At 54.9% G+C, this 25,456-nt stretch overlaps 1 protein-coding gene, 1 long non-coding RNA gene and 1 pseudogene across 11 annotated transcripts in view; 1 reads left to right on the top strand and 2 right to left on the bottom strand.

Moving 5' to 3' along the window:
- SLC66A2 (solute carrier family 66 member 2) overlaps window positions 1-17,030 on the bottom strand; it is a 44,863-nt gene extending 27,833 nt beyond the window's left edge. For 5 of the 10 annotated variants that reach the window (XR_012026165.1, XR_012026134.1, XR_012026140.1 and 2 more), the window contains exons 1-4: window positions 16,885-17,030; window positions 16,102-16,381; window positions 9,793-9,926; window positions 1,989-2,042 (exon numbers count right to left, since the gene is read on the bottom strand). Coding sequence is in view for 7 of the 10 variants with exons in the window: in XM_072815566.1 (XP_072671667.1) it covers window positions 1,989-2,042; window positions 9,793-9,926; window positions 16,102-16,304 (391 nt within the window). In the remaining 3 variants the exon portion in view is untranslated. Of the gene's footprint in view, window positions 1-1,988; window positions 2,043-9,792; window positions 9,927-16,101; window positions 16,382-16,831 lie in introns of all 10 variants that reach the window. The other 5 variants (XM_072815122.1, XM_072815341.1, XM_072815179.1 and 2 more) reach the window with 4 other exon arrangements.
- Window positions 6,693-9,927, bottom strand: LOC140627430 (small ribosomal subunit protein eS17-like; annotated as a pseudogene).
- On the top strand, window positions 16,999-23,006 carry LOC140627566 (uncharacterized). Its single transcript, XR_012026259.1, has 2 exons — window positions 16,999-17,306; window positions 19,708-23,006. It is a non-coding gene; the product is annotated as an uncharacterized lncRNA (long non-coding RNA).
- The last annotated feature ends 2,450 nt before the right edge of the window (window positions 23,007-25,456 follow it).

Raw genomic sequence — 25,456 nt, 5'->3', positions numbered from 1 at the left:
GCATTTATAAGTGGAATCTAAAGAAGTGAGACAGCCCACAGATACAGAGGACAGACCGGTGGGGGATTCTGGCTACGCAGAACGGGTGAGGGGTCACAAGGTACGAGGTTTAGTTACAGAATAAACAGGTCACGGGGATGGAAGGCACAGCTCGCTGACTGTGGCTGACAATACTGTGCCATGATACTATGCCGTGTATTTGAAAGCAGCTCAGCGAGAGATCTTAAAAGTCATCATAAACAAAATTTTTTTGATGACTGATACTAAACTTACTATATACTTGAAGCTAATGTTAGTTATATCTCAATTTAAAAAATTGTTTAAGATATTATTTATTTATTCATGAGAGACACACAGAGAGAGGCAGAGAGAGAAGCAGGCTCCCTCTGGGGAGCCCAATGTGGGACTCGATCCTAGGATCCAGGTCACCCCCGAGCCAAAGGCAGGTGCTCAACCACTGAGCTCCCCAAGTGTCCTCAATTAAAAAACATGTCTTAATAAAGAATTGATAGCAACCCTTTACAAACTTAAAATAGAAGAGGAGGGAACATTTCCATTCCCAACCTGTCTTCCCAGACCAGTACTATCCTGATACTGAAACCAAAGTCCTCACGAATTAAAAAAAAAAAAAAAAAAAAAAAGGCAGACCAATATCCCTTATGAATCTGGACACAAAAATCCTTGACATAGTCCTAGCAGTGGAATCCAGCAACTTATAAAAAGGATCTTAGCTCACGGCGAGATGGGGTTGATCCCAAGAATGCCATGTTGGTCCAACATACAACGTCAATCAATGCAGAATGAAAGACAAAACTACATGATCATCTCAACACACATAGGGAAGCATCAAACTTCAACACCAGGGATCCCTTGGTGACTCAGCGGTTTGGTGCCTGCCTTCAGCCCAGGACATGACCCTGAGGTTCCTGGATCAAGTCCCACGTCGGGCTCCTTGCATGGAGCCTGCTTCTCCCTCTGCCTCTGCCTTTCTCTCTATGTGTGTGTGTGTGTGTGTGTGTGTGTGTCTGTCATGTATAAATGAATAAAATCTTAAAAAAAAAAAAAAACCTTCAACACCATTTCATGATAAATAAAACACAAACTCAAAGTAGGAAGGTTCCTGCATCATGTAACAGAAGGCAGCTACATGGGATCCGTGCCAACACTGTGCCTGGTGGTGACAGACACCTTCCTGTGAAGCCCGGGAGCACGACAAGCAGGTCCAGGCTCACTGTGCAGCCAACTCTGACTCCAGGGGGACAAGGCAAGAATTAGAAGAAGCATCCAGATTGCAGAGGAGAAAGCAACACTACCTCTCTGCACAGAGGATGTGATCTTTTTTCAAAAAAAAAAAAGATTTATTTATTCATGAGAGACACAGAGAGAGGCAGAGATACAGGCAGAGGGAGAAGCAGGCTCCATGCACAGAACCTGACGTGAGACTTGATCCCAGAACCCCGGGATCATGACCTGAGCCGAAGGCAGGCAGCCAACTGCTGATTCCCCCAGGCATCCCAAGGATATGATTGTACACAGAGAAATCCCAAGGGACACACCAAAAAGCTATTGAACTAATGAATGAGGCCAGCAAAGCTGCAGAACACAAGATCCATATGTGAAAATCAACTTTATTTCTACAAGATTTCACTAAACCACCTGACATGAAGCCACAAACACAGTTCCATTTTCCATAGCATCAAAAGGAGTAGAACATTTGGGGATGAATCTAATACAAACTTGTACCCTCACCTGTTTCACTTCCCCATCCCCGGTTTCTCTCTCTCTCTCTCTTTCTCTCTCTCGCGCGCACGCTGGGTGGGCTCTAGGAACTAGCTCATGCTTCAGAACAGCAGGCTCTGGGTCGGTTAGCTTGCTGGAGACATGGCCACACTTAGTAAACCGAGTCACAGGCCGGGAGCATGCTGGTAAGGGCTGAGCAGGCTGGGGAGGTGAGGGGTCCTGGGGCAGCCCCGCGCGGTAGTACGTACCCAGATACAACCGCCTGGGGGGCACCTTGACTTCTTCGTCCTTATTATCTGCAGCTACATTTAAAGAAACAGAAAGAAGGAAGAGACAGAAACAGACTGGTTTTAACACTCATTAGCTGCTGTGGCTCCCGCCCTCTTTGCGTTTCTTTTTTAAAGAACAAAAAAACTAAAAACATTGCAACAGAAGGGCAAGGTCTTGGTTTCCCGGTTATTAGGAAATTCACTTTTTACACAATTTTTTCTCCAAACCTAGCCTCCTTCCAACAGAAGTGCCTGGAGAAGGAGGAGGAGATCTAGGCGAACATGAAAGGTTACCTCGTTTTCCCCTCCTCTGAGGTCAGGGCCCATGGAGTCCAGCTGCGCTGACAGGCAGCCCAGGCCACCTCTACTCACCCCAAGACGGGAGTACGCAGCGCCCCAGGCGGCTCTCTGGGGGCTGCTCCAGCAAGCGTCCTTGGGGACGCACAGAAACACCCATGTGGAAGGGGAGCCAGCTCAGCCTGGGACCCGAAAGGCACGTAGCTCACACATAAGGCCGCAGTCCACGGTGCCAGAACGGCACCAGCAAGCCCCAGAGGACCCCATCCTGGGGGACCCCGCTCCCCCGTGGCCCGGCTACACCACAGACCCTACACCCCTGTGCCGTGCTGCCCAGGAGGCCGCCCAGACTCCAAGCCTCCAGGCTGCAGCCGGGACGCTGTCTGGAAGATGATGGGAGGTGCCCTACACTCGGGGCACGGGTTTATCTGCCAAGTGGCGAGGCTCCACCTCTAAAAGGACAGTGTGCATGTCAGCAGCGGAACACTGGATTGGCTCCACGGCTTGGGGCCAGCAGGTGCCCCAGCCCTGCCCAAGGGAACTGGCTGCCCGGCCCACGAGGGCTCCTTGGACAGCTCCCTGCTGTCCCCGCCGCCCACACTCCCGTGCCCCCGGCACCACAGCCTGGAAGTGCTGGGCTCTGAACACCCAGGCCTGGCCTGACACAGCCCTTCCTTCTATTTCTTGCTTGAGACCAACTTCACCTCTGCAGACACTTCCTCCACAGAGGAAGGGGGAGGGGACGCAGGGGATGCAGGCCTGGACGGCACCCACACCCTGTCCCCTCCTCGGGCCTCACCATGCCCAAACACGGGCAGAGCCTGGGAACCTGCCAGAACGGCCGGGTGTGGCAGAGGCCCAGGACTGGGCAGGGCGAATGGGTGGAGAGCCACAGGGGCACCATCTACAACCACCATCTTCAGCGCTGAACGTGTCCTGCAGACCAGGCACTGAGGATCCAAAACAAATGTCGGAAAAAAAAAAATAAAAAAAAACAAAAAAAACAAATGTCGGAGCCTGGTCACTGCCCGCTGCCCAAGGCATCCCCGTCCCTGCCTGCTGGTTCCAGGGGGATAGGCCCAGGCCACAGGTGCGATGCTGCATGACTGCCATGACATCATTAAAGACAGAGCGCCCACCCAGGTCGCAGTTGTGCGCGCAGAGCTGGGCCACCACATGGTACAAAGCTGAGGCCACTTAAGGTCATCCCACACACGAGTGGGGAGAGAAGGGACGGAGGGAGGGACAGAGTAAAGGGACCTGGCAGATGGCTGCAGGGTGGTCCCTGCTGACAGCAATGCGTGAGCATCTTGCCATCTTCCCAAGTCACCCCATGCTGGGCTACTCGTCCAGCAGCCACGAAAACCGGGACAGAACACGACCAGAGAGAAGTCCTGGCATGAGTTCTGTTGGGAGGGCCACCGCCCGGGGGCCAAGCACGGCTTAGGACAGTAGAGGGCAGGCCGGAGAGCTGTGAGCTGCATCCAGGGGCTTCCCGGGATCCACTGCACGGAGGGACCCCCCGGAGGGGGGCTGCAGGGGGGCGGTGGCCACAGGATGACTTGGAGACCAGGGCCCCAGGAGGAGGTCCAGACAAGACCCACGGGATGTGGGGCCTGGCGTTCCGGGACACCAACCAACCCTTAAAATGCAGAATGGCTCACAGATGAACACCTTCTGGGGCGGGGGGGGGGTCCTCGGTGTCCATCCTCAGAATGGGATGTGGACCCCCCCGCCCCCGTGTTTCTTACAGTTTTCTCCAGACATAACTACATACAGTAAAAACGTATCCGTTTAAAGCATAAAGGGCAGTGGTTTTCAGGGTGTTCAGAACTGCACCACCCGACTGCGGTCAGCACGCTCCTCACCTCCATCCTCCACCCTCACCCACCTCCCCAGACACTTCCGTTCCCTAGTGACCACCTGACTGAGCTGCAGATGGAACAAACCAGAACCAGCCCAGCTTGATGGTGGCACGCCCATACGGAGGTGCCAATCCCTGCGACCACATGCAAGGCAATCCAATGGTGAGGGCGTCGTCCTGGGACCCCCGGTAAGACGATGCTCCTGGAGCCCCCTGACCAAGACCCCGGTGAGGAGACAGGGAATTGAGTCCTGCCACTCCCCACCCTTGGGGCCTTGGGGGAGCACATGGAAATCAGCCACGCAATCAGGGTGTAGACTCAGCAAGAGGGGTCAGCGTGCCCAACCTCTGAGATAACCAAGGTCCGCATGGCATCTCCCACCTCTGAGATAGCCAAGGACACCCTCATAGCTGTGTCCCCGTGACCAGAGCATGGCCTCCAGGGCTCCTTGGGGAAATGGCCGAGGCCTAGTCTGGGTGCGCCCAGAGCTCCACGTCGCCCTGAGGTCAGGGGTCCAAGGGACCACTCGTCTGGGCCAGAGGTCAGGAGCCGACTTGAAGAGGGTCCTGGAGGCACACAGGCGTAAATGAGGCCTCACCATCCAATATGGGATCTTACATCTGGATGCTCGGGACAGGAAAACAATGTGATCACTGTCACAAGATGCTAAGGAAACGATTTTGAGAACTTGCAAATAAAGAGAAGGAAGCGATTACTTCCCTTTCATCAACAGAGATCACCATTGGATAAGTGAATAGCACGTCCAAGGGGATGCGTGTGCTCAGAGGAGCCCTCCAGCCAGCGGGTGCACCTGCGGGCTCACGACAGATGGGTCTACGTGCTGGGTGCCCATCACCACAGCATCCCAGCTGACTACACATCTGAGAGAGGACACCACCCCGGGCAGAACACATGAGCCAAACCCAGACATGACCCAACCCCGGGACCTGGCTTTGTGTCTGTTGTACATGTTCCTTCAGGTGGCATACTGGGGATGGGAAGCCGTGATGCCTGAGCAGCCAGCAGAAGCCAAGCGGGCCCCTCCGTGCAGGGCCTCTTGAGCATCGCTTGCAGACGCAGGACACGGCCCACGTGCAGAGGGGGCTCGGCCTCCCTGTGCTCCCCACAAGCCCCCGGGGGCACATGGTCAGCCCTCCCCCACAGAGTCAAGGCCCCGTGTGACAGCAGAGCAGCTCCAGGGAACCAAGGGATGTGGGGGGGGGGCTGTGGATGAGAGAGAGCTGGTGCCATGTCCTGCCTGCCACCTGACCCAAGGACAGAGCCGCTGGCAAGCAGGAAGGAAGCTACCACTGGACATGGATGTCTACACCACACCTTGGATCATGATCAAATCCACTTTCCACAGCTGATGGTGGTGTTACGGCGCTTTCCAAAGTCCTCGTCTTGCAGAGATGCAGCACGAACCACCCGCAGACACAGCGGTTCTGGAAGTTGCTCCAAAACCTGCAGGTGGACAATGTGAGCAGGGCCTGGGCGTGGCTGCAGGGACGTGACAACACAGGGGGCGCACCGAGGCTTGGCACGTCTCAGGTTCTCCACGAGGAAACGTGAGAGATGAGCCCACGGAGGTCACACCAGACCTCACTCCAGCTACGGGTGCCTGCACGGCAGCTCCTCCAGGACATTTCTTCCTAAAACATGGGAGCCCGGCCATCCTCAGAGGCGCAGGCATGGCTGGGAGCCCAAGGTGGATGATCAAGGGCCCAGAAAGAACCCCCAGGGGACTGAGGCAGGTTTAAGAATTTGACCCGTGGGGCAGCCCGGGTGGTTCAGCGGTTTATCATCTGCCTTTGGCCCATGGCATGGTCTGGGTGACCCAGGATCGAGTCCCACATCGGGCTCCCTGCATGGAGCCTGCTTCTCTCTCAGCCTGTGTCTCTGCCTCTGTGTGTGTGTGTGTCTCTCATGAATAAATAGATGGAATCTTTAAAAAAAAAAAAAAAAAAGAATTTGACCCTCAGTTTGGAAAGATCCCAACTTTGTGGGTGGAGATAGTCTGCGACCATGTCCCTGCATTCCCAGTTATCAACTTTGGACGCCTGCACAGATACTATCTGCTTTTACCTTACGTTCCTCTCTCTTCCCCAAAATGTCAACAAGCATGTACTGCTCTTTATAATCAGATAAGAATTCATATATCTATTTTTTTAAATAACCTGCTTTTTTTGGGCACCTAGGTGGCTCAGCTGGTGAGTGTCTCCTTCAGCCTGGGGTTTGATCCTGCAGACCCGGGATTGAGGCCCAGGTCGGGCTCCCCGCAGGGAGCCTGCTTCTCCCCCTGCCTGTGTTTCTGCCTCTCTCTGTGTGTCCATCATGGATAAAGACATAAAATCTTTTTTTTTTTTCACCGATGCAAACACACAAGAGTTTATAAAATATTTTAAATAAATAAATAAACACCCTGCTTTTTCTCCTCTGAGTCCTTCTTTTGTTGTTTTGTTGTCCAAGGTTTATTGAAGATATTATAGCATAGCAGAAAGATTCAAACAACACCCTGTGGTGGTTTTTTTGTTTTTTTTAAAGATTTTATTTTAAACCGCTGAGCCACCCGGGCTGCACCATCCCCGTGGTATTTTGAAATTCATCCCAACTGTAGGCTGAGTGACCTTCCAAAGTCCAAGAGAGTTTCAATATCTCCTTAGTGTCAGGATCTACCTCGATGATCTCCTGGTCCAGGGCTGTAACCTCAGGCACATAATTATCCCTCCTTTCTCTCTCCTCCTCCTGCAACTTGATGGAGATGCCTCTCACCAGGCCCCGCTGAATCTGCTTCATCAGCTATGTGACATAGCCTGCGATCTTGTTGCGGAGCTTCTCGCTGGGGATGATGGCCATCTCCTCACACACTTGCTTATTGGTGTAGAAGTTACTGCCCAGGTGTGTGTAGTACTTCTTGATGATGACTCAGGCCGTCTTCTTCACGGTTTTGGTGCACACGCAGCCCATGTTGGCGGGTATAGTAAAAGAGCTCTCCTTTGATTCCATTTATTTCTTTAATCTCAACTTCCAAGCTAAACTGCTGACCTTCAAAATTAAAAACCTCTATAAAAGACGCTCATAAAACATTGAAGCTTCCATTACTGTTTCAGGCTGCCCGCCTACTCCATGAGAACACTGGCACACGGCTACTCCAGTATCCCCGCATCGAGTACTTGACAGGGCAACCTCTCCAACGCCCCTCAGAAAGCGCTGGGCAGTGGGGGCCACGACCTTCCCCAGGGAGGCCCAGCACTGAGTCCCATGACCCCGCAGCTCCCAGCCTGAAGCAGTCAGGGTCTCTACAACCCACACAACCCACCCTCCCACTTCTGGCTGAGGAAAGGAAAGGAAACCATATTTCACTGAAAAGCTTCCCTTAGAGACATGCTGTGTATCTCACACAAAAGTATGTAAATCAAACTAAATTCGAGAACTAAAGGTGAGTCTCAGAAATTCTCACATATCTGGCCGAGTCCCAGCATGTGGGGTTTAGGGGCGGGTCTTCCACCCAAGGTTTTGGGGCCCAGGGGTCATGAGACACAGTCCGTAGAGAGGCATCCAGCCAGGCAGGGGCAGGCCCGCCGTCCCGGGGGCTGCTGTGCCGAGGGGCAAGGCCGAGCCCACCACAACCCTGCCTGCGTGTCTGTCCACAAAACTCTAGCCTCATGTCAGCGTCTCCTCACGGACCCCGCGCAGGGGTGCATCACCACCGCCATGAGTCAACATGAACCTGACGGCCTAGGACAGACTCATCACCTCAGCACCTGGGAACGAGGGGCCCCATGGCCTCACCAGGCCAAAACCAGGGCGCGGTCCTTCCGAGGGTCCAGGCAAGAGCCCGCATCCTGCTCTCTTGACCTGTCGGCAGAATCAGCTGCTGAAGCTCAGGGCCCCTCATCCTCACCGGCTAGACAGGGAGATGAGGGCTCCGGGGGGGATGAGGACCATTCCAGCCCCTCAAGCCTGCTGTACACTGGGCCCCCGCCCCTGCCCCGTGCGCCGCAGGTCCATCCCTGACCACCTCCTGTATCCCCTTCCCTTCTGAGGCCTGCACTGACACGGGGCCCCCAGAAAGTCCAGGACAACCACCCCCCCAGCAGCCTTGCCTCATCATCTCTGCAGCCCTGGCTTCCGGCCATGAACGGACCTGGGCTCCATGCACCTGCTCATCACAGAGAGTCATTTGTTACGATGCAGGTGGCAGCCCTGTCCCTAGAACCTGGGATTTGCTATTTTAACTGAATCCATTCTAGTTAATCAGAAATACTCCTCCTGGAGGAATTTATACACAACAGAAGACAGTAAGACGGAGCGAGAACCCAGCGCCCTGCTCACCCTCACCGGAAGACCTGCATTTCAACGAGGTCACCAAGATGTTGGACCCAGACCCCACGCCATGGCCTGGACACACGCAGCCACCGTATGTGACACCCACTCACCAGAGCCTTCGCGCAATTTCCAACAGGATCAGACGCCCAGTCTCACATTTCAGAGCCTGAGGCACAGGGGACAGCATGCATCCTCCTCTGCCCATCCCTCATCCGTGGGTGAGCAGAACGACCGAGCCCACAGCACCTTGGCACTGCAGTGAGGGAGGGCCCTTGGGTCACGGGGGATGGGGGCAGAGAAGGTAATGCCACCTGCCCCAAGGCTGGGGTCAGCCCTGCTCTCAGCCCTGCATCCCCTCACAGCAGGGAAATGAGATCAGACCCGAAGAGGAGACGGTCACAGAGCAGACAGGTGGTCTCCGTGGTGCAGGGATGCTCCTGGGCCAGGGTTGCCCGTCAGAGCCACAGGCTGACCTATTTTCTATGAAAACTGACATCAGCCTCCCTTTACCTCACTCTAAAAACAGAAGCCACACAGACGAAAGGATCCGCTTGCACGGCAAGAACAGAGGCTCAGGGATAGAAACGCAGGAGCTCACATCCCCAGGAGCCTCACGCCCAACAAACCGGTGGGAACGGTCGTGGGAGGAAGCGTGGACAGTAAACACACATGGATCAAAGCAAGGGCTGTGTTCCCCCTCCTGCTGGAGAACTGGAGGAAGGCCTCCGCCCTCCACCCTCAGACACACAGCAGCCCAGCAGGAGCTTCTTTAAAGGAAAAGGCAAAAGCAGGGAGGACACTGTATTCCCCAAGGCTCAGGGTCACGGAGCAGCATGTCCTCGTCCGGCTGGATCGCCCCCCAAGGGCCCAATCAGGCCACGACCCCGCCAGACCACGAGCACGACTGTGGGTGAACATGTAACAGGGGACAGGAGAGAGCCCAGTTCCCTCGGCCACAGGCCCCCAGTACCCGCGAGGCAAAGCCACACACGGAGAGAAAATCGTCCTCTTGGGTAATGTCCTCTGACCTGGTCGGGCCAAGGAGACGCCAGCACCCAACCCCAATTCAGCAGCCCCACGTGACCATCACGGGTACAGGAACAGAGACTGTTAATAATTTGCCCAAATTCCAGGGAAGCAGTGGTAACATTTTAAATAAACACGGAGCACAAGGAAATCACAAACATCCGTCTGCGGCAGCCAGAGCCGCTGGGGTAGCAGCCAACCCCACACCCGGGGCAAGCGTGGCCTGTGGACTTAGTGCTTTATTCCCAAAGTTGCACATCACCAACCTGCAAAGAAACGGCGTTTTACGTTCAGCTCATTTGTCACGCGGACTTCAGTGCACAGCTTCAACATCAGTAACATGGTCAAGATCATGACTATGCTCTGCCAGAGGAGCGGCGACTCAAAATGCCTTCCAAACCTGGGGAGGTAAAGAGACCATGGTGTCAGGAGGGCCCTTGGACACCTGGGGCTCATGGCCCTTCCCTGCCCAGGTCCCAACCCAGGCCCCACGGCCACCTCCTGAGCGGCCCCCAGCACATCTGTCACAGCCAGCAGCCCTGAGTGCCGAGCCCTCCACACTCCACAGAAGACGGCGGGGCAGGCGGGGTGTGAGCACTCCTGGACAGTCGGGCCAAACTCCATGACAGCCCTCTGCATGGACACCTCTCGAGAGCCACACTCCCCCCCGCCCCCGGGAGCCACAGAGGATGGTGTGAGTGGGCCTCCGAGCTCTCTCGCCACACAGCCAGGTGCCCACCACAGAGACCCTAGCCCCCACTGGGAAGCTCATGGCTCCAAGACCACCGGATTCCCTGGGAGAGTCCAGGGGCAACAGGAAGCCTGCCTCCTCCTGAGATGAGCAGGGGCAGCAGGGTCAGAGACCAGAGCAGCCCATGGTATGAGCAGACTTTGGGGACCCAGGGCATCCCCAACCAGAGGAGAAAGCAGCTGAGGGCACAGCCTCCCTCTCCCCCTGAGGCCCTGACATCCTGTCCAGGCCTCCTGCCCACTGTCCACCTCCTGCCCCCGCCCAGGCCTCCTACCCACTGTCCACCTCCTGCCCAGGCCTCCTGCCCAGCTCTCATGCCTTCCTGTTGATGCTTTTCTAGTGGTGAAGTGTGTTGTCCACTCAAGCTCCTGACGGTGAGAACCACAGCCTAGTGACCAGCACAAGCTGACTCATCAGCAGACCCCAAGCCCCGGAGGCTGAGAATAGCACTACCCTCCACACACCAGCTGGGTCTCCGCTATGGCCACCAGAACCACTGGCGCCATGACACGTTGACCCAGGCCCCTCTCCAGGGCTAGGCTTGGATTGACCTGACATCCTTTGAGGCCCCAACCCCAGTTCTAGCCTGAATATTCTGGGGCAGGAAACCCACCAGGTCTGGCTACAACGTTGCCTGAAGGGACATCCCTGAAACTCGAGCTGGTGGTCAACACACCGAAGCCAGGAGGCCCTGCATGCAGTCCACTCTCCCAGCTGCTGCTGAAAAGCAAAAGATGCAAAGAAACACCCTCAGCCCCACCTCCTGTCCCTCACTCTGGCCCGAGTCTACACCCTGCTCCCCCCACAGAGAGATGGCTACCAGGAGCTGACTGCCAAGGCTCAGGAGGAGCGTACCCACAGCACAGAGTGGGGAAGAGGTCCCCGCGGGCCTGGGCACAGGTGCTCCCAAAGACACCACCTGCCGGCCAGCAGCCACAAGAATTACACTGAAGCAGTGAGCAATCACGACAGGACCAGGCCAGGCTTCTGTGGGATGAGGTTTGACACGGCAGCTCCTTCAGCCCGAGAGCACGTCTTGCAAAAGTTTGTCTACACAGTAAGAAGATCTACTTACACGGTAAGGAAAAAACAATGTTCCTTAACGTAGAGGAACTGACCCTCGTGTGTGCCCTGGTGCCTCGAGCAGCTTCTTCAAGCCCAAGTTTGTGAACGCACTTTGCTGCAGGAGTTTAACCCACCTGAGGGCCTCTCAGGGCCCTGCACGCCTGACAGGATGCGCCCCACCTGGGGCAAGCTGGCCCAGCAGTGAGAAGGTGCCACCTGGAGGGGAGCCACCCCCCAGTAAGGACCTCCGGGGAGGTCAGGCAACCAGGAAAAGCCAGCATTTCCGTGGGGAGTGAGGGGCCAAGACACCTGAGCCGGTACAAGCATTCTGCACTGGTCCCACAGGTGAGTGCCTGGTGCACATCCCCTGAGCAAAAGACAGAACAGGCCGGAGGTCACAGAGGTTCGGGCTCATGCCACTTGGGCCCAGGAAGGGCAGAGGAGCCAGAATGCAGACAGTGGACAGCTCCACGACCACCAGAGTCCTCCAGCCTCCCCAGGAAATGTCACCTAGGATCCTGCTGCTCCATCTGAGCTGCTTCAGGAAACACAGGAAAGAAGCTGAAATGCTAGGCCAGAGCCAGAACGGGCTGATAAGCCAGGTTGGAGTAATGAGGAGGTGCAGCCAGGAGGAGGGCAGCTGCGGGTGCCCTGGGGCCTCCTAAGCCAGTGGCATGGGCTGGGGGGCTCACAGACTCCACCGCAGGGGCTCCAGGGCCTGAGCCTTGTCTCTTCTCTAAAGTGTGGCTAGAACCTCTACTTAAGGACCTTTCTAGTCATTTCTAGGAACTGGATCCCACTGGTTACCTAGCTGACCCGAGGTCAACTCATTGTTAGGTAAAGGTCAGACAAGGGCGCAGCCCAAGTTCAATGTCTGCCAAATGAGACGGGGATGCCTCCATCCTGCGCAGGCTGGGAAGAATAAGTTACTCTGGGGTTCCTCACCACAAGCTTATCTCCAGTTTTAAGGTTGAGGATGTGCAATTTGGGCCATTTTGTGAGAAAGGCCACTTGTTTTTTTAACACTCAAAAGAAATGGTGAGGGATCCCTGGGTGGCGCAGCGGTTTGGTGCCTGCCTTTGGCCCAGGGCGCGATCCTGGAGACCCGGGATCGAATCCCACGTCAGGCTCCCGGTGCATGGAGCCTGCTTCTCCCTCTGCCTGTGTCTCTGCCTCTCTCTCTCTCTGTAACTATCATAAATAAATAAAAATTAAAAAAAATAAAAATACAAAAGAAATGGTGACTAGAAAAACCACGGGCCAAGAAATCAAGGTTTGCATGTTCCCATAAACCATACACCAAAACTGAATCCAGGTGAACTCAGTGTTTACAATAAAAACAAGACCATTTAAAGCAGGAGGGAGGGAGCAGAGGTGAATAATTAACCAATTAGAAATACAAGCTAAATGAGATACAAAATTGCAAAAAGCACAACTTTCCACAAATATACAAGAGACAAAGTAAATATGAAACAAGGTTCAGGTCATCAGTCATTTTCAACAGTTAATTAAAATAGAGAGATACCATTTTTCACATATTAAATTGCTGAAGGCTTTTCTTCCTTCACAGCCAATGACCTAAACCGACGGCAATGTCTACTCTCCTCTCCGGCCGGAAAGTGCAGGTGCGCATGTCTCAGGAGAGGTGATGGGCCCACTGGGACAAGCCAGAGCAAGGGCGCCCAGGAACACTGTGCACCTGTCTCCCCCAGGACGGTACAGGCTGCGGAGGGCAAGCCACCGCGTCTGAGCTGCTTTCCACAGGGAACACCCCTCAGGTCTTCAGAGTTATGGGAAAGCTCAAGTGGAAAGAAGTTGTGTATCTACTTTCCTGTGTCACACTGCTCCATCTTAGCGAGTGTCACTAGTGCTCAGCGTTGCAGCCCCTCTGACAGGATGTCACTGCACCTGTGATACAATGTCAGGGCACCTGTGATACAGTGTTACTACATCTCCAATAGGCCCTGCCACTTATTTTGGACACAATGTCACTGCATCTGACACAGTGTTACTACAGGTGACTACGCTGCTATATCTCTGAGACAATGTTTCCACCCAATGCAAGTGAGCTTCGAGACTATCTCCCTGGTTGCCCAAGGCTCTGGCCAGGAAGGCCTTGCAATGCTGTCCACTCACCCTGGCCTCCGCCCTCCCATCCTCCACAAAATCACAAGCCTGCGAGTATCAGTTCCAAGGCTCCATGAATCCCTTCTCCTGACGCTGCTCTTCTGAGGCAAAATCCTACACATCAGCACTTCACAGACTATTATCTGCCGAATGCTTGTTTTGCAAAAGGATGATGAGAATCGTACAAAAGGAAGTAGAGGTGTACAAGTTTCAGAAACCCAGGCTTTACATGGCCCAGCTGGCCTCGCTGCAGGACTGTGAAGCTGCTCCCAAGTCTTGCACCCCACATCTGTGGGCAGATCCTGGACTAGAGCTGAGGTGTCAGCCAACTCAAGGAAACGCACTCCTCAGTTCTAAGCAGGACCACTGGTGTAGACCCTGCTCCATGTCACCTGGAGCCTCCATCACCCATACATGTGTGCATGGTCTCCTCCACACGATGCTTCCACTGAAGTGAAGCCCCGCAGCCTCCAGACCAGTCTCCAACCCTACTGAGTCCTACGGGGCCCATCCGTGAAGCATGGAGGACCCAGGAGCGAGACAGAAAAGGGAGGCTGCGCATCACTGTCAGAGGGGCAGGATCCAGGCAGGGGCACGGAGGTACATGTCACCTACAGCCCTCATTGGAGCCCGGCCTATCCCAGGTTCACACGGGAACCCCAAGTACCAGACTACATGAAATGCAGGAAAAGTGCACCCCTGGGCCGGGGAGACGCGAGGAGGGACTGGTGCACCACCAGCTGCCGCATTTCCTAGAACCTGGTAGAGGCAGCCACCCGAGGTGACCCAGGGCGGCCCAGGCCACGGACTCGGGGAAGGACAGACAGACTCGCCAACAGACAGAGCTCAGAATCACACAACCGGCCGCCCACACCGGGTTAGGAGGCAACGCAAGGCTGGTCTGAGGCCCGCGGGGGAGAGAACTCCCGGTCCACATGCGAGGACTCGGGGTCCCCTTCTGACCTCTCCACCCAAGGTACGTGGGTGTGCGTCACATATTCTATCCTCTCGCTGTGATCGTGAAGGTGAGCGCACTGAAGGACACACCTGGGGTTTTCCCCAGGGGAAGCTGACCTCAGGCCCCCCCACTGTGAGAGAAAATCTGCTCCTCCACCTGAGTCTGGGACTCCGAGCAGCCCTCGGGGTACTCAGCTCACCGTTCAGCTACCATTGGACTTCAGGACCTGCCTCCGGTCAGCCTTGACAGGATCAAGGCTGTTTCACAAGAAGCCACGTGCCACCCTGAAGAGCGGTCTCTGCCCTCAGCCACAGGAAAACGAGGAACCTTCAAAATGTGAGTTTTCAACTTGTGCCAAGGAAACATACAAGCAGCGCTGACCCCTTGTCCCAAGGCAGCCTCGCCCAGAGACAATCCTGGTGACAGGATAAGTCCTCCCAGCAGGAGCTGCCTCATCACCTCACCTTTTAAAAGCCCCAGACGAGGGCAAAACTAACACAGTAAAAATGGGTGCAAGGTGGCCTGGAGCCACAGCTGTATGGGATGGAAAGGAGCAGAGCAAAGCTCTGGTGACGGGAAGGGGACGTTGTCAAACCCACCAAACTGTACACTCAACAGTGGTCAATTCTAGTTAAATCATACCTCAGCAAGATTGAGTTAAAAATGAATTAGCAAAAAACAGGATTACTCAGTGACCAAAACGCCAAGAGGAGGGGCACCTGGGTGGCTCAGTCTGTCATGTGTCCAGTGGAGATCATGATCTCCAGGTCATGAGATCTAGCTCCCCCTCCCCCCCAGCTCTGTACTGGATGCCCAGTCCCTCCAGGATATTCCCCTGAATATCCCCCCTGGATATTCACCACCTCCCTCCTTCTCTTAAAGAAAATGAGGCTACGGGATCCCTGGGTGGCTCAGAGATTTAACCTCTGCCTTCGGCCCGGGATTGAGTCCTGCATCGGGCTGCCTTCATGGAGCCTGCTTCTCCCTCTGCCTGTGAACCTGTGTCTCTGCCTCTCTCTCTCATGAATAAATAAAATCTTAAAAAAAAAAAAAAAAAAAAAGCTATGAGACATCATTTCATTTCCTCTGAAACTTCCCCCTCCCAGACAGGTCTGGCCTTAGCAGCGAGTTCCTCACCACAATGCAAATGATAATAAGAGGAAGCTGAGCAGGGAGTGGCAAGAATTACCCAGAAAGTTGACTTTCCTATTAAAACAAAACAAAACCACACACACCAGAGAAGGCGGAGGGAACAGCCTTCCCTGCACATGGCTCCTGAGCACTCTTTCCTGTCAGGCCCCGAGGTCCCCTCCCAAGGGCTCAGTGGTCAGGATGAAGCCCCCTTCCTACAGCTCTTCATCTTTTGTTAGTCTTCATCGCTTCTTCATTCTGTTTCTCCCTCCCACTCCCGTGGAAACCCTGAGGGCAGGGACCCAGTCCCAGGACCTTGCCCAACATCCAGGAGTCTGTGGGAACATATATGATGATATATATGAGTGGCAGCTGCAGATATGAAGGTTACAGGTCAGACTGTCCACTCCCATCCCACCATCGTCCCTGGGAAATAGTGTCATGCACGTCACCAGCTCCTTTTAGAAGTACACACGCTGCGGCCGCCACCCCACCCGGAATCCCCACAGAGAGAAAGCCATCTCTCTGGAAGCCCCGACTCACCAGAAGAGTATCCGTAAAATATTAGCCACCAGGAGCACCAGGCACACGTAGGTAGAGAAGCCCTCAGCATTCTGAGTCCTCCGGATGTCCCTGTACTGGGGGATATAGGGCACCACTCCTCCGAAGACCATGGCCCCGGCTGCCCCCCAGGAAACCAGCTGGTGCAAGGGGACCAGGAGCCAATCCAAGCCTTCTGCCTCCATTCCGGTGTTCCCCGGGCGGGTCTCTGCTCTCAGGCCTCCCGGCGCCCCCGCATCGCTGCAGCCGCCGGGTGCGGAGCCTGGCAGGACAGGACAGGAGGTGAGGACGCCGGGGGGAGGGGAGCCGCGAGGCCAGTGGGCTGCCCCCAGAGCTGCGCCACGACCCCTCCTCCGGCACCGGCGCCCCAGGGAGCTCCCGCGCGCAACCCGGCACCCAGGGGACGGAGGTGCGGGGCGCACGGCGGGGGGCGCGGGCCCGGGGCTTGTGGGCTCGCTCAGTCGGGGGGAGGCTCCGTTCCCGAGGGGGGCCCACACACGGCCGACGGGGCGGAGCACGCTCCACCCGGTGCGAGCACGCTCAGTGCGGGGAGCGCGCCCGCGGGGGAGGGAGGTGGCTGCTCCGGGGCCAGGACGCACGGCCCGGCGGGGGGTGGCGCGCGGAGGCCGAGGGGCTCGGGGCTGGGGCTCGGGGCCCGGGGCTGGGACCCGCCCCGCACCCCGCACCCCGCACCCCGCCCCCGCGCACACACCCACGCTGCGCCCGCGTCCACACGCGGCGGCGGATCCCGAGCCCAACCCTTACCACCGCGCCCGCGCCCGCCGGCCCCGCCCGGTCCGTCCCGCTTCCTCCGTCCGTCTGTCCGTCCAGGCGCCGCAGCCCCGCCTCCGCGTGACGTCACAATACAGGAGTCCCGCCCCCCGGGCCGGGCGGTGTTAGGTCCTAGAGAGCCCCGGGCGGGCAGGGAGGGGTCGGGGCTCGGGGGTCACGGTGGCCACGCCGCTCCGCCGGCCCTCCCCACCCCGGTTAGGAGGCGCCTGCCTGGGGAGGCCGCCCCTGCAGAGCCGGGGACGCGCGTGAACGCGTCCACACCTGTGCCCGGGCGAGGGGCGGTGTGCACGCGGCGCGCCACCGAGCAGAGGACCCGGTCCTGTCTCTGGCCGAGGTCTGCGCGAGGCCTGGGACCCCCCCTCTTGGGGACCCGGGCAGGGCCTGAGCGCCCCCAGGTAATCCCAGCGGTCCTTCCACCGCTGCATTTTCTAACGAGTCGCGGTGGGGATGAGGGGGCTCCCAGGGTAGTGGGGGGCTCCCGAGGGGGGGCTCCGGAGTGTGGGAGGGGTCCTGGGGTGCAGGGAGGGGCTCCGGAGTGTAGGCGGGGCCCCTGGGGTAGGGGGTGGGGTGGGGTGGAGTGGGGTGGGGGGCTTCCGGGGTGGGGCTCCAAGGGTGGGGGTGGGAGGCTCCCATAGTATGGGAGGGGCTCCTGGGTGGGGGAATAGGGGACTCCCCCGGTTGTCGGGAAAGGCTCGCGGGATGAGGGGGGCTCCCCATCTTGATGCGCGGTGAGCCCCGGGGCAGCAGGAGTCAGACATTGTGGTGACAGGAGGTTAACCTGGTCTCTGGTGAGGTGAAGTGCGGCCCTTCTGGGGCCCCGGGCCCCTGTCACTTCCACACATGTGCCGTGGCCCAGGGCAGCACCGGGACTGCCTCTCAGGGCACAGAGTCCCCACTGACAGATAAAATAGGATCTTCAGAGTTCCCTGACCAAGGGGCGCCCCAGAGCCCTGCTGCAGGTGCACTGCAGGCGCATAAAGCCCAGGCCCCGGTTGGATGGAGGAGCAGCGAGGGCCCTGGTGAGAAGCCAGCCGCCCATGGACCCAGGACCCTTGCAGGTGGGATTGGGGGGAGAGAAGACCAACCACAGGGCCCCAGGACTTTGCCTCAACAACCACAGCCCTGAAACCTCCCAAAAGGGAAGGCCTGGTGATGACAAAGGGTGACCCTGGGACCCCACACTGGCTGCAGCCTTCCTGCCCCAGGTGCAGCCTGTCCTCCTGCTTCCTACCTGGTAGGTTTTATGAGAAATCATGGGAACAGCTCCAACGTGAGACTAACTGCCAAGTAAGCCTGGGGTAACCAGGAGGACCTCAGTAGAACACAGGCCCACTCAGTCCCCTCCAATCTCTGAGGCTGACCTTAGGGATTTCTGAGTCATTGCTACTCAGAATATCCCCAGGAAGCAAGCATCAGGAATGTATAGGGGAAAAACACCACAGACACAGACAAGCCATGGCAGGACTAAGAGGGGAGAAAATGGGTGTTCCTCTGTAGCCACCACCTCTCCTGAGCTCTGAAGACCCTGGAATGTTTCAGTCTGTTCTAGAGGTTGTAGTAATGCCATAGGAGTATCTGGGTCACAGCTGCTGATCCTGTTAGTCCTGGCAGATGCAAGCAATTTGATCACCAGCCCATAGCCACCTGTTGTTCCAGCTCCATCAAGCACCGACACCAGACAGCATTGCCAGGGCCCAGCATTCCTTTTTTTTTTTTTAAGATGTATTTTTATTTATGATAGACACACAGAGAGAGAGAAAGAGAGGCAGAGAAACAGGCAGAGGGACTCCATACCGGAGCCCGACGCGGGACTCGATCCCGGGACTCCAGGACTGCGCCCTGGGCCAAAGGCAGGCCCTAAACCGCTGCACCACCCAGGGATCCCGGGTCCAGCATTCTTGGTCTAGGACTTCAACCCAAAAAGGTCTCCAGTAAAGTGAGCCGATGACTAGAGAGTTAATTAGTGTCCTTTTAAACACCAACTGTCGGGACACATGGGTGGCTCAGTGGTTGAGCATCTGCCCTTGGCTCAGGGTGTGATCCCATGGTCCTGGGATTGAGTCCCACATTGGGCTCCCCATAGGGAGCCTGCTTCTCCCTCTGCCTGTGTTTCTGCCTCTCTCTGTGTCTCTCGTGAATAAATAAATAAATATCAACTGTTTGGAATCAGAGTGGCACTGCCTGGTTAGAACCATCCATCAAGCAGAAAGGACAACAGTTCATCTGAGATGCTGCATGTGACCCAAGGCTTCCTGCGTTCCCAAACAAAAGAAGACAATCAAGCTATGCTAGGCCAGAAAATGGCCCCCAAATGCATCATCCTAATTCCCAGGACCTATGAATGCTACCTTATTAAAAAAAAAAAAAAAAAATTCAGGGCACCTGGCTAATTCAGATGGTGGAACATGTGACTGGATCTGGGGTGACTTTGAGTTGTATGTTGAGTGTAGAGATGACTTAAAAATAAAACTTTTTAGGGCAGCCTGGGTGACTCAGCAATTTGGCACCACCTTCGGCCCAGGGTGTGATCCTGGAGTCGCAGGTTCGAGTCCCATGTCGGGCTCCACCCATGGAGCCTGCTTCTGTCTCTGCCTCTCTCTCTCTCTCTCTCTCTCTCTCTGTCTCTCATGAATAAATAAAATCTTAAAAATAAATAAATAAAAATAAAACTTTTTAAAAATAAAATTAAAATCTCCTTAAAAATGCAGGTGTGATTAAGTTAAGGATCTTCCTATAGGGAGATCATCCTGTATTGTCCAGGTGGGCCCTGAGTGTCATGTCATGTGTCCCTATTAGCAGAAGGCAGAAGGAAGTGTGACCCACCACGGAGAAGACTGCGTAAAGAGGGAGCAGAGAGGCATGAAGACTGTATGGGGGCTACCCTACACCAGGGGATGCCGGCAGCCCCCGAAGCTGGAAGAGGAGGGTTTTCCCAGGAGCCTCCAGAAGGAGCACAGCCCTGCCCATACCCTGATTCTGGTCTCATAAAATGGATTTTGGACTTCTGGCCTAACGCTATGAGGGAATAAGCCAGCCAGTCTGTGGTGATTGGTTACAGCAGTCACCAGAAGCAAATGCAGAGGCCCCAGTGAGAGACCAACAGGATAGTGGGAGCCGGCCCAGAGGAGAGGAAGGACCCCTCACCCCGCAGCAGGGCCACAGGGTTGACAGGTAATGCCAGGAACATTCCAGAACTATTTCAAGCTCCGTCAGTCATGGGGCACCCGGAGGCTCAGTCGGTTAAGTGTTGGACTGTTGATTTCAGCTCAGGTCATGATGTCACGGTGAGATGGAGCCCGACCTCAGTCCCTATGCTGTGTGGGGCTGACTCCCTCGAGTATGTGCTCGCTCTCTTCCTAAAATTATAAAAATTGTTAAAAAATTTTTTAAAAAGCTTCATCAATCGGCCAAGAGAAAATAGAAAACAACTGCCTGAAATAGGGTTTCTATGTAGGAGATCTTCACGAACCCTGCTTCAGGCCCATTTCCATGCCTTACTGGGGAGAGAGCAAAGAGGTGCCTGGTGACGCACGCAGCCCACAGGACTGGGCGGGGCCTGGTCTTCACGCTGCACCTGAGAGCTCAGCACTGTTGCTGCCTTGTTGGAACTAACTGCTTTGCAGCTTTTCCTTTGGAAACTTAACCAGAAAGTGTGAAAGGTACTAGTGACTGAGCAACAGAGTGTGTTTTGAGTTTTAAAATATCTTCAGAAAAATACATGCAGTTCTTAAAGATGTATTAATGATCGTATGACATGAAAGGAAGGAGCAGGGAGGGAGGAAAAAAAGACAACCAGGGAGACGGACAGCCCAGGAAAACTGGTGAGACCAAGGAAGCCGGCCTACAGCTCGCAGCCCTGTGGTGACACTGGTGTGGACAGCGGTCTGCGGCTGCAGAGGATGTTGTTACCCAGGAGGCACCTGGGCGTTGCACACACACCAGGGACTGGAGTAACAGGCTGGGTGGAAGGACATTAGCATACAAGCCAACGCCAGAAATGCTTGTAAGTGAAGGATGCAAGAACAGCCCGGAGTCACAAGTTTGTTCAAAGAATTATTTTATAAAACATTCTGAGAGAAAGGTAACCCATAGTGAAGCTAAACTGAGTAAAGAGAAAGACAAAGTCTGGATTTGACCAAATCTAAAAGAGAAAATACCAGAACGAGCGCGCTCAGTTACTACAGAAGCAGAGTCCAGGCCTGTGCAACCTACGCGCTCAAAGACCAGAAAGGATTCTACTTATTTTTCAAAAACTGAAATGGTCTGCCTTGAGTTGGTCCTGCTGCACAGCTGGCATGTCATGAGCAGGAAAGAGACCAGAGGAGGCATAAGAGGCTGTCTGTCTCATGCTCAACACGCTTCCTTAATAATTGGAATAGAGAATGTTTTAGATACAAACTGAATAATAAGACACCAGCCAAACACAAGATGGGAAAAAAAAAAGAAATTGGAACATGACTCTTTTTAAGATTCTTGGCTAAAAATCCAGTGAAAAAAAAATATAAGATCACGGAGTTGAAAAAAAGCAGAGATGTATAATGAGCTGTATGAAGCAGAAATAGGCATCTGCAAAGGGAACTGTCTCAAGAAGAGGAGGAAGGATCACGGAGTCGGCTGAAGGCATGAGCGGCAGAGGAACACGTGCTTCCAGGCAGACTCAGCACGTGGAGGAGGGTGAGCAGGCACAGGCGATCTGTGTGGACTTGGCATGGCCACCACCACAAGGCCCAGCACAGCTGGCCTCACCGCTGCTGGCTCGGCCCCAAGAACTTTTGTGGAGAGAAGATGTGTAAATTCACACAAGGACAGCAGGCAAAGGCAACGCTGGGCGCTAAGCTAGTAGTGCATACACACCAGCATGCAAACAGGTGCAGACACTCGCACATGCCTGCGTGCAAACACATGCGCACACGTGTGCAGACACACATGCCTGTGTGCAAACACTCGCACACACCTGAGTGCAAACACATGCAGTCCCAAATGCCTCTGTGCAAACACTTGAACATATGCGTGCAAACACTTGCATGTGCACACAGGGCCCTCCATCTCCAGAAATACACACTTCTGCTTATGAACCTCCCCCTTGTCTCATATTTTTTAAATTGGGGCAAAATTCGTGCAACACACATTCAGCTCCATTAAGGTGAACAGTTGGATGACATTTTGCCAGTTCCCAGTGCTGGGCCTGCTCCTTCCCCATCTGCTCCCAAACATTTATTCACCTCGAAGTCCAACCACACACCCCGCACCCTCCCTCCCAGCCCTGGAACCGCAAGTCTGCTCTATTTGGGGATCCAGCTGCTCCAGGTGTCTCACGTACGTACGTGGAGTCCTACCACAAGCACCAGGCCCTGTTAATATGAATGTGGTAGAAAGTGGAAGGCGGGGGACCCCTGGGTGGCTCAGTGGTTGAGCATCTGCCTTCAGCTCAGGATGTGATCCCAGAGTCTGGGATCGAGTTCCTTGTTGGGCTCCCTGCAAGGAGCCTGCTTCTCCTCCCTCTGCCTAGGTCTCTGCCTCTCTCTGTGTGTCTCTCATGAATAAATAAATGAAATCTTTGGAAAAAAAAAAAAAGTGGAGGGCAGGACCTGCAGTCCCTGCGGGGCGGAAGCCCAGCTTCCCATGAGGCCCTGCTTCCTGAAGGCCTTCCACCTTGGGCTATGTTTTTTTTGTTTTTGTTTCTCTTTTTATTTATTCATGAGAGACACAGGGAGAGAGGCAGAAACACAGGCAGAGGGAGAAGCAGGCTCCAAGTAGGGAGCCCAATGCGGGACTCTATCCCAGGACCCCAGGGTCATGATCTGGGTTGAAGGCAGACGCTCATCAACTGAGCTACCCAGGCGCCCCTTGGGCTACATTTTAAATGACAATTAACATTCTCTAGAAATGCCTCAGGCAACTTTAGTTTCTGTTTTTATTCACATTCCTTCAGGTTCTTTAAATCTGATGATCTAGCTCAGCGGCCCAGATCAATCCCACATCGGGTTCCCTGCATGGAGCCTGCTTCTCCCTCTGCCTGTGTCTCTGCCTCTCTCCCTCTCTCTCCTCTCTGTTTCTCGTGAATAAATAGGTAAAATCTTAAAAAAAAAAAAAAATCTGATGATCTTTACCTGAGCAGCCACACAAAGTGGCACGATTTTTACATTTGGAAAAACATGGTAAAAGGAGTAAAATTATACTAAAGAGAATCTTTTAGGTTTATATTTTAGTCATCTCGGGATCCCTGGGTGGCGCAGCGGTTTGGCGCCTGCCTTTGGCCCAGGGCGCGATCCTGGAGACCCGGGATCGAATCCCACGTCGGGCTCCCGGTGCATGGAGCCTGCTTCTCCCTCTGCCTGTGTCTTTGCGCCTCTCTCTCTGTGACTATCATAAATAAATAAAAATTAAAAAAAAAAAAAAAGATTATATTTTAGTCATCTCTACTCCACGGGTGTTGAGCTCACCAGCCCAAGACCCAGAGCCCTGCTCCTCCCCTAAGCCAGCTGCCTTGAGGTCTTCAGGACAAAGTGTCTGTGAACTGACCTCCCGCCCGCGGCCCTCGATTCCCCAGGCCTTCCCCCACCCCCACACCAGGGTCCAGCACCCCGCCCAACATGGGGCCCCCACCCCCAACCCCGGCCCACTGGATTCTTTCCTCTGCTTTTCCTCATCAGGATCATGACTGTAAATTGTTCACCTGTAAGAGAAGAATCGTCATGTTTCCCTTGGGTTTTCAGTTTTGTACCTGAGGCCGTGGTGGGACACAGGCGGAGCCACCGCCAGGCTCTGACAGAACGTGTGAGGGAAGACGGCCCCATGGCCCCAGCCGCAGACGCAGTGGGAGGACACCGACCTCATGAGCATCTGTCTCACACGAGCTGGGACAGCAGATGGGTCTCGTTTTCTGCAGGAAGGGCGACCTTCATACCACAGCCACATCCGCAGAGCCCAGGGCAGGACACAAGGTAGACTCAGGGCCATCCCAGGGAGCGGCACGCCAGCCAACAGTGGGGACACCTGCTCTCAAGGTGCTGGTTGCCCCAGAGAGGACTCTGGGACAAGGGCAGATCAGGGAGCACCAGGACTCTCCCTGACCCTAGCGACCACTGCAGGGGCAGAATCTGGCTGATGGGACTATTTTGGGATAGTGGAGTCTGCTGAAGGCTTGCAACTGTCCAGCAGAAGGAGCCAATTCTGGTCTATTCTGGCTTGGAGCACAGGGGCAGCTTACCCAGCCCTGCAGCAGGCAGCTGTGCATGTGTTTCAGGAGCCGCCTGCTGATGCCAGGTTGGCAGAAAGGACCCTGTCCTTCCAAGAGCAGAGTCTCTGCTCTGACCACACAGGTGCAGATACAGAGGCTGCGGCCACTGCTGTCGCTCCTCTGGCTCCAGCTTGCGTGACTGCAATGGCACTGAGAGGGCGGGTGCCCCCTGATGCCCCTGTGGTTTCTCACTTTTCCCCTTTGGGGAGCCACACATTAGGACATTCAGAAACAGCTGCACACGTGGGAAATTAGGACGGATGGTGCCTGCCCAAGGGAAGGCTCAGAGAAGACCCCAGCAGACACTGAGTTTTCACCTCGGGCTGATCCTCCGGACAGAGACAGCCTGCCACCATCCAAAGAATGATGACAACAAAACAGCAAAGCCTGGGAAAGGGAAAGGAGGGAGTCTGATTTCCAGAGTCACGGCATCAGGAGATTCGAATGTGCCGTGTTCAGCCAAAAAATCACAAGGCAGAGGAGAGTTTGGCCCATTGAAAGGAAAAAGGGAATTCTACAGAATCTGTCCCTTAAAAAGACCTGATGTCAGATCTACTGGTCAGATGCTAAAGCCATAGTCTTACAGATGCTCTAAGAAGGGCGCCTGCATCGGGCTCCCTACGGCAGGGGGCCTGCTTCTCCCTCTGCTCCTGGCTTGGGTTCTGTCTCTCTCTCTCTTTCAAATAAATAAATAAAAACAATCCTTAAAAAAAAATTCTTAACTGGAAGAAGATGTGGGTAAAATCATGAAAAAAATATGAACAAAATGGAAATACCGATAATGAGGAAAACATAGTAAGAAACCAAAGGGGCGCCTGGGTGGCGCAACAGTTGAGCATCTCCCATCAGCTCAGGGCATGATCCCAGGGTCCTGGGATCAAGTCCCACACTGGGCTCCCTGCATGGAGCCTGCTTTTCCCTCTGCCTGTGTCTCTGCCTCTCTCTCTCTGTGTCTCTCATGAATAAGTAAATAGAAGAAGAAGAAGAAGAAGAAGAAGAAGAAGAAGAAGAAGAAGAAGAAGGAGGAGGAGGAGGAGGAGGAGGAGGAGGAGGAGGAGGAGGGAGGGGAGGAGGAGGAGGAGGGAGGGGAGGAGGAGGAGGGAGGGGAGGGGGAGGAGGGGGAGGAGGAGGAGGGAGAGGAGGAGGGGGAGGAGAAGGAGGGGGAGGAGGAGGAGGGGGAGGAGGAGGAAGGAAGAAGAAGGAGAAGGAAGAAGGAGGAGGAGAAGAAAGAAGGAGAAGAAGAAGAAGAAGGAGAAGAAGAAGAAGAAGAAGAAGAAGAAGAAGAAGAAGAAGAAGAAGAAGAAA

This window comes from Canis lupus, chromosome 1 (assembly GCF_048164855.1).
Source record: "Canis lupus baileyi chromosome 1, mCanLup2.hap1, whole genome shotgun sequence".
Classification (NCBI taxonomy): Eukaryota; Metazoa; Chordata; class Mammalia; order Carnivora; family Canidae; genus Canis; species Canis lupus.
Note: the sequence above shows the minus strand (reverse complement) of the source record. Positions and strands in the feature narration are given on the sequence as shown.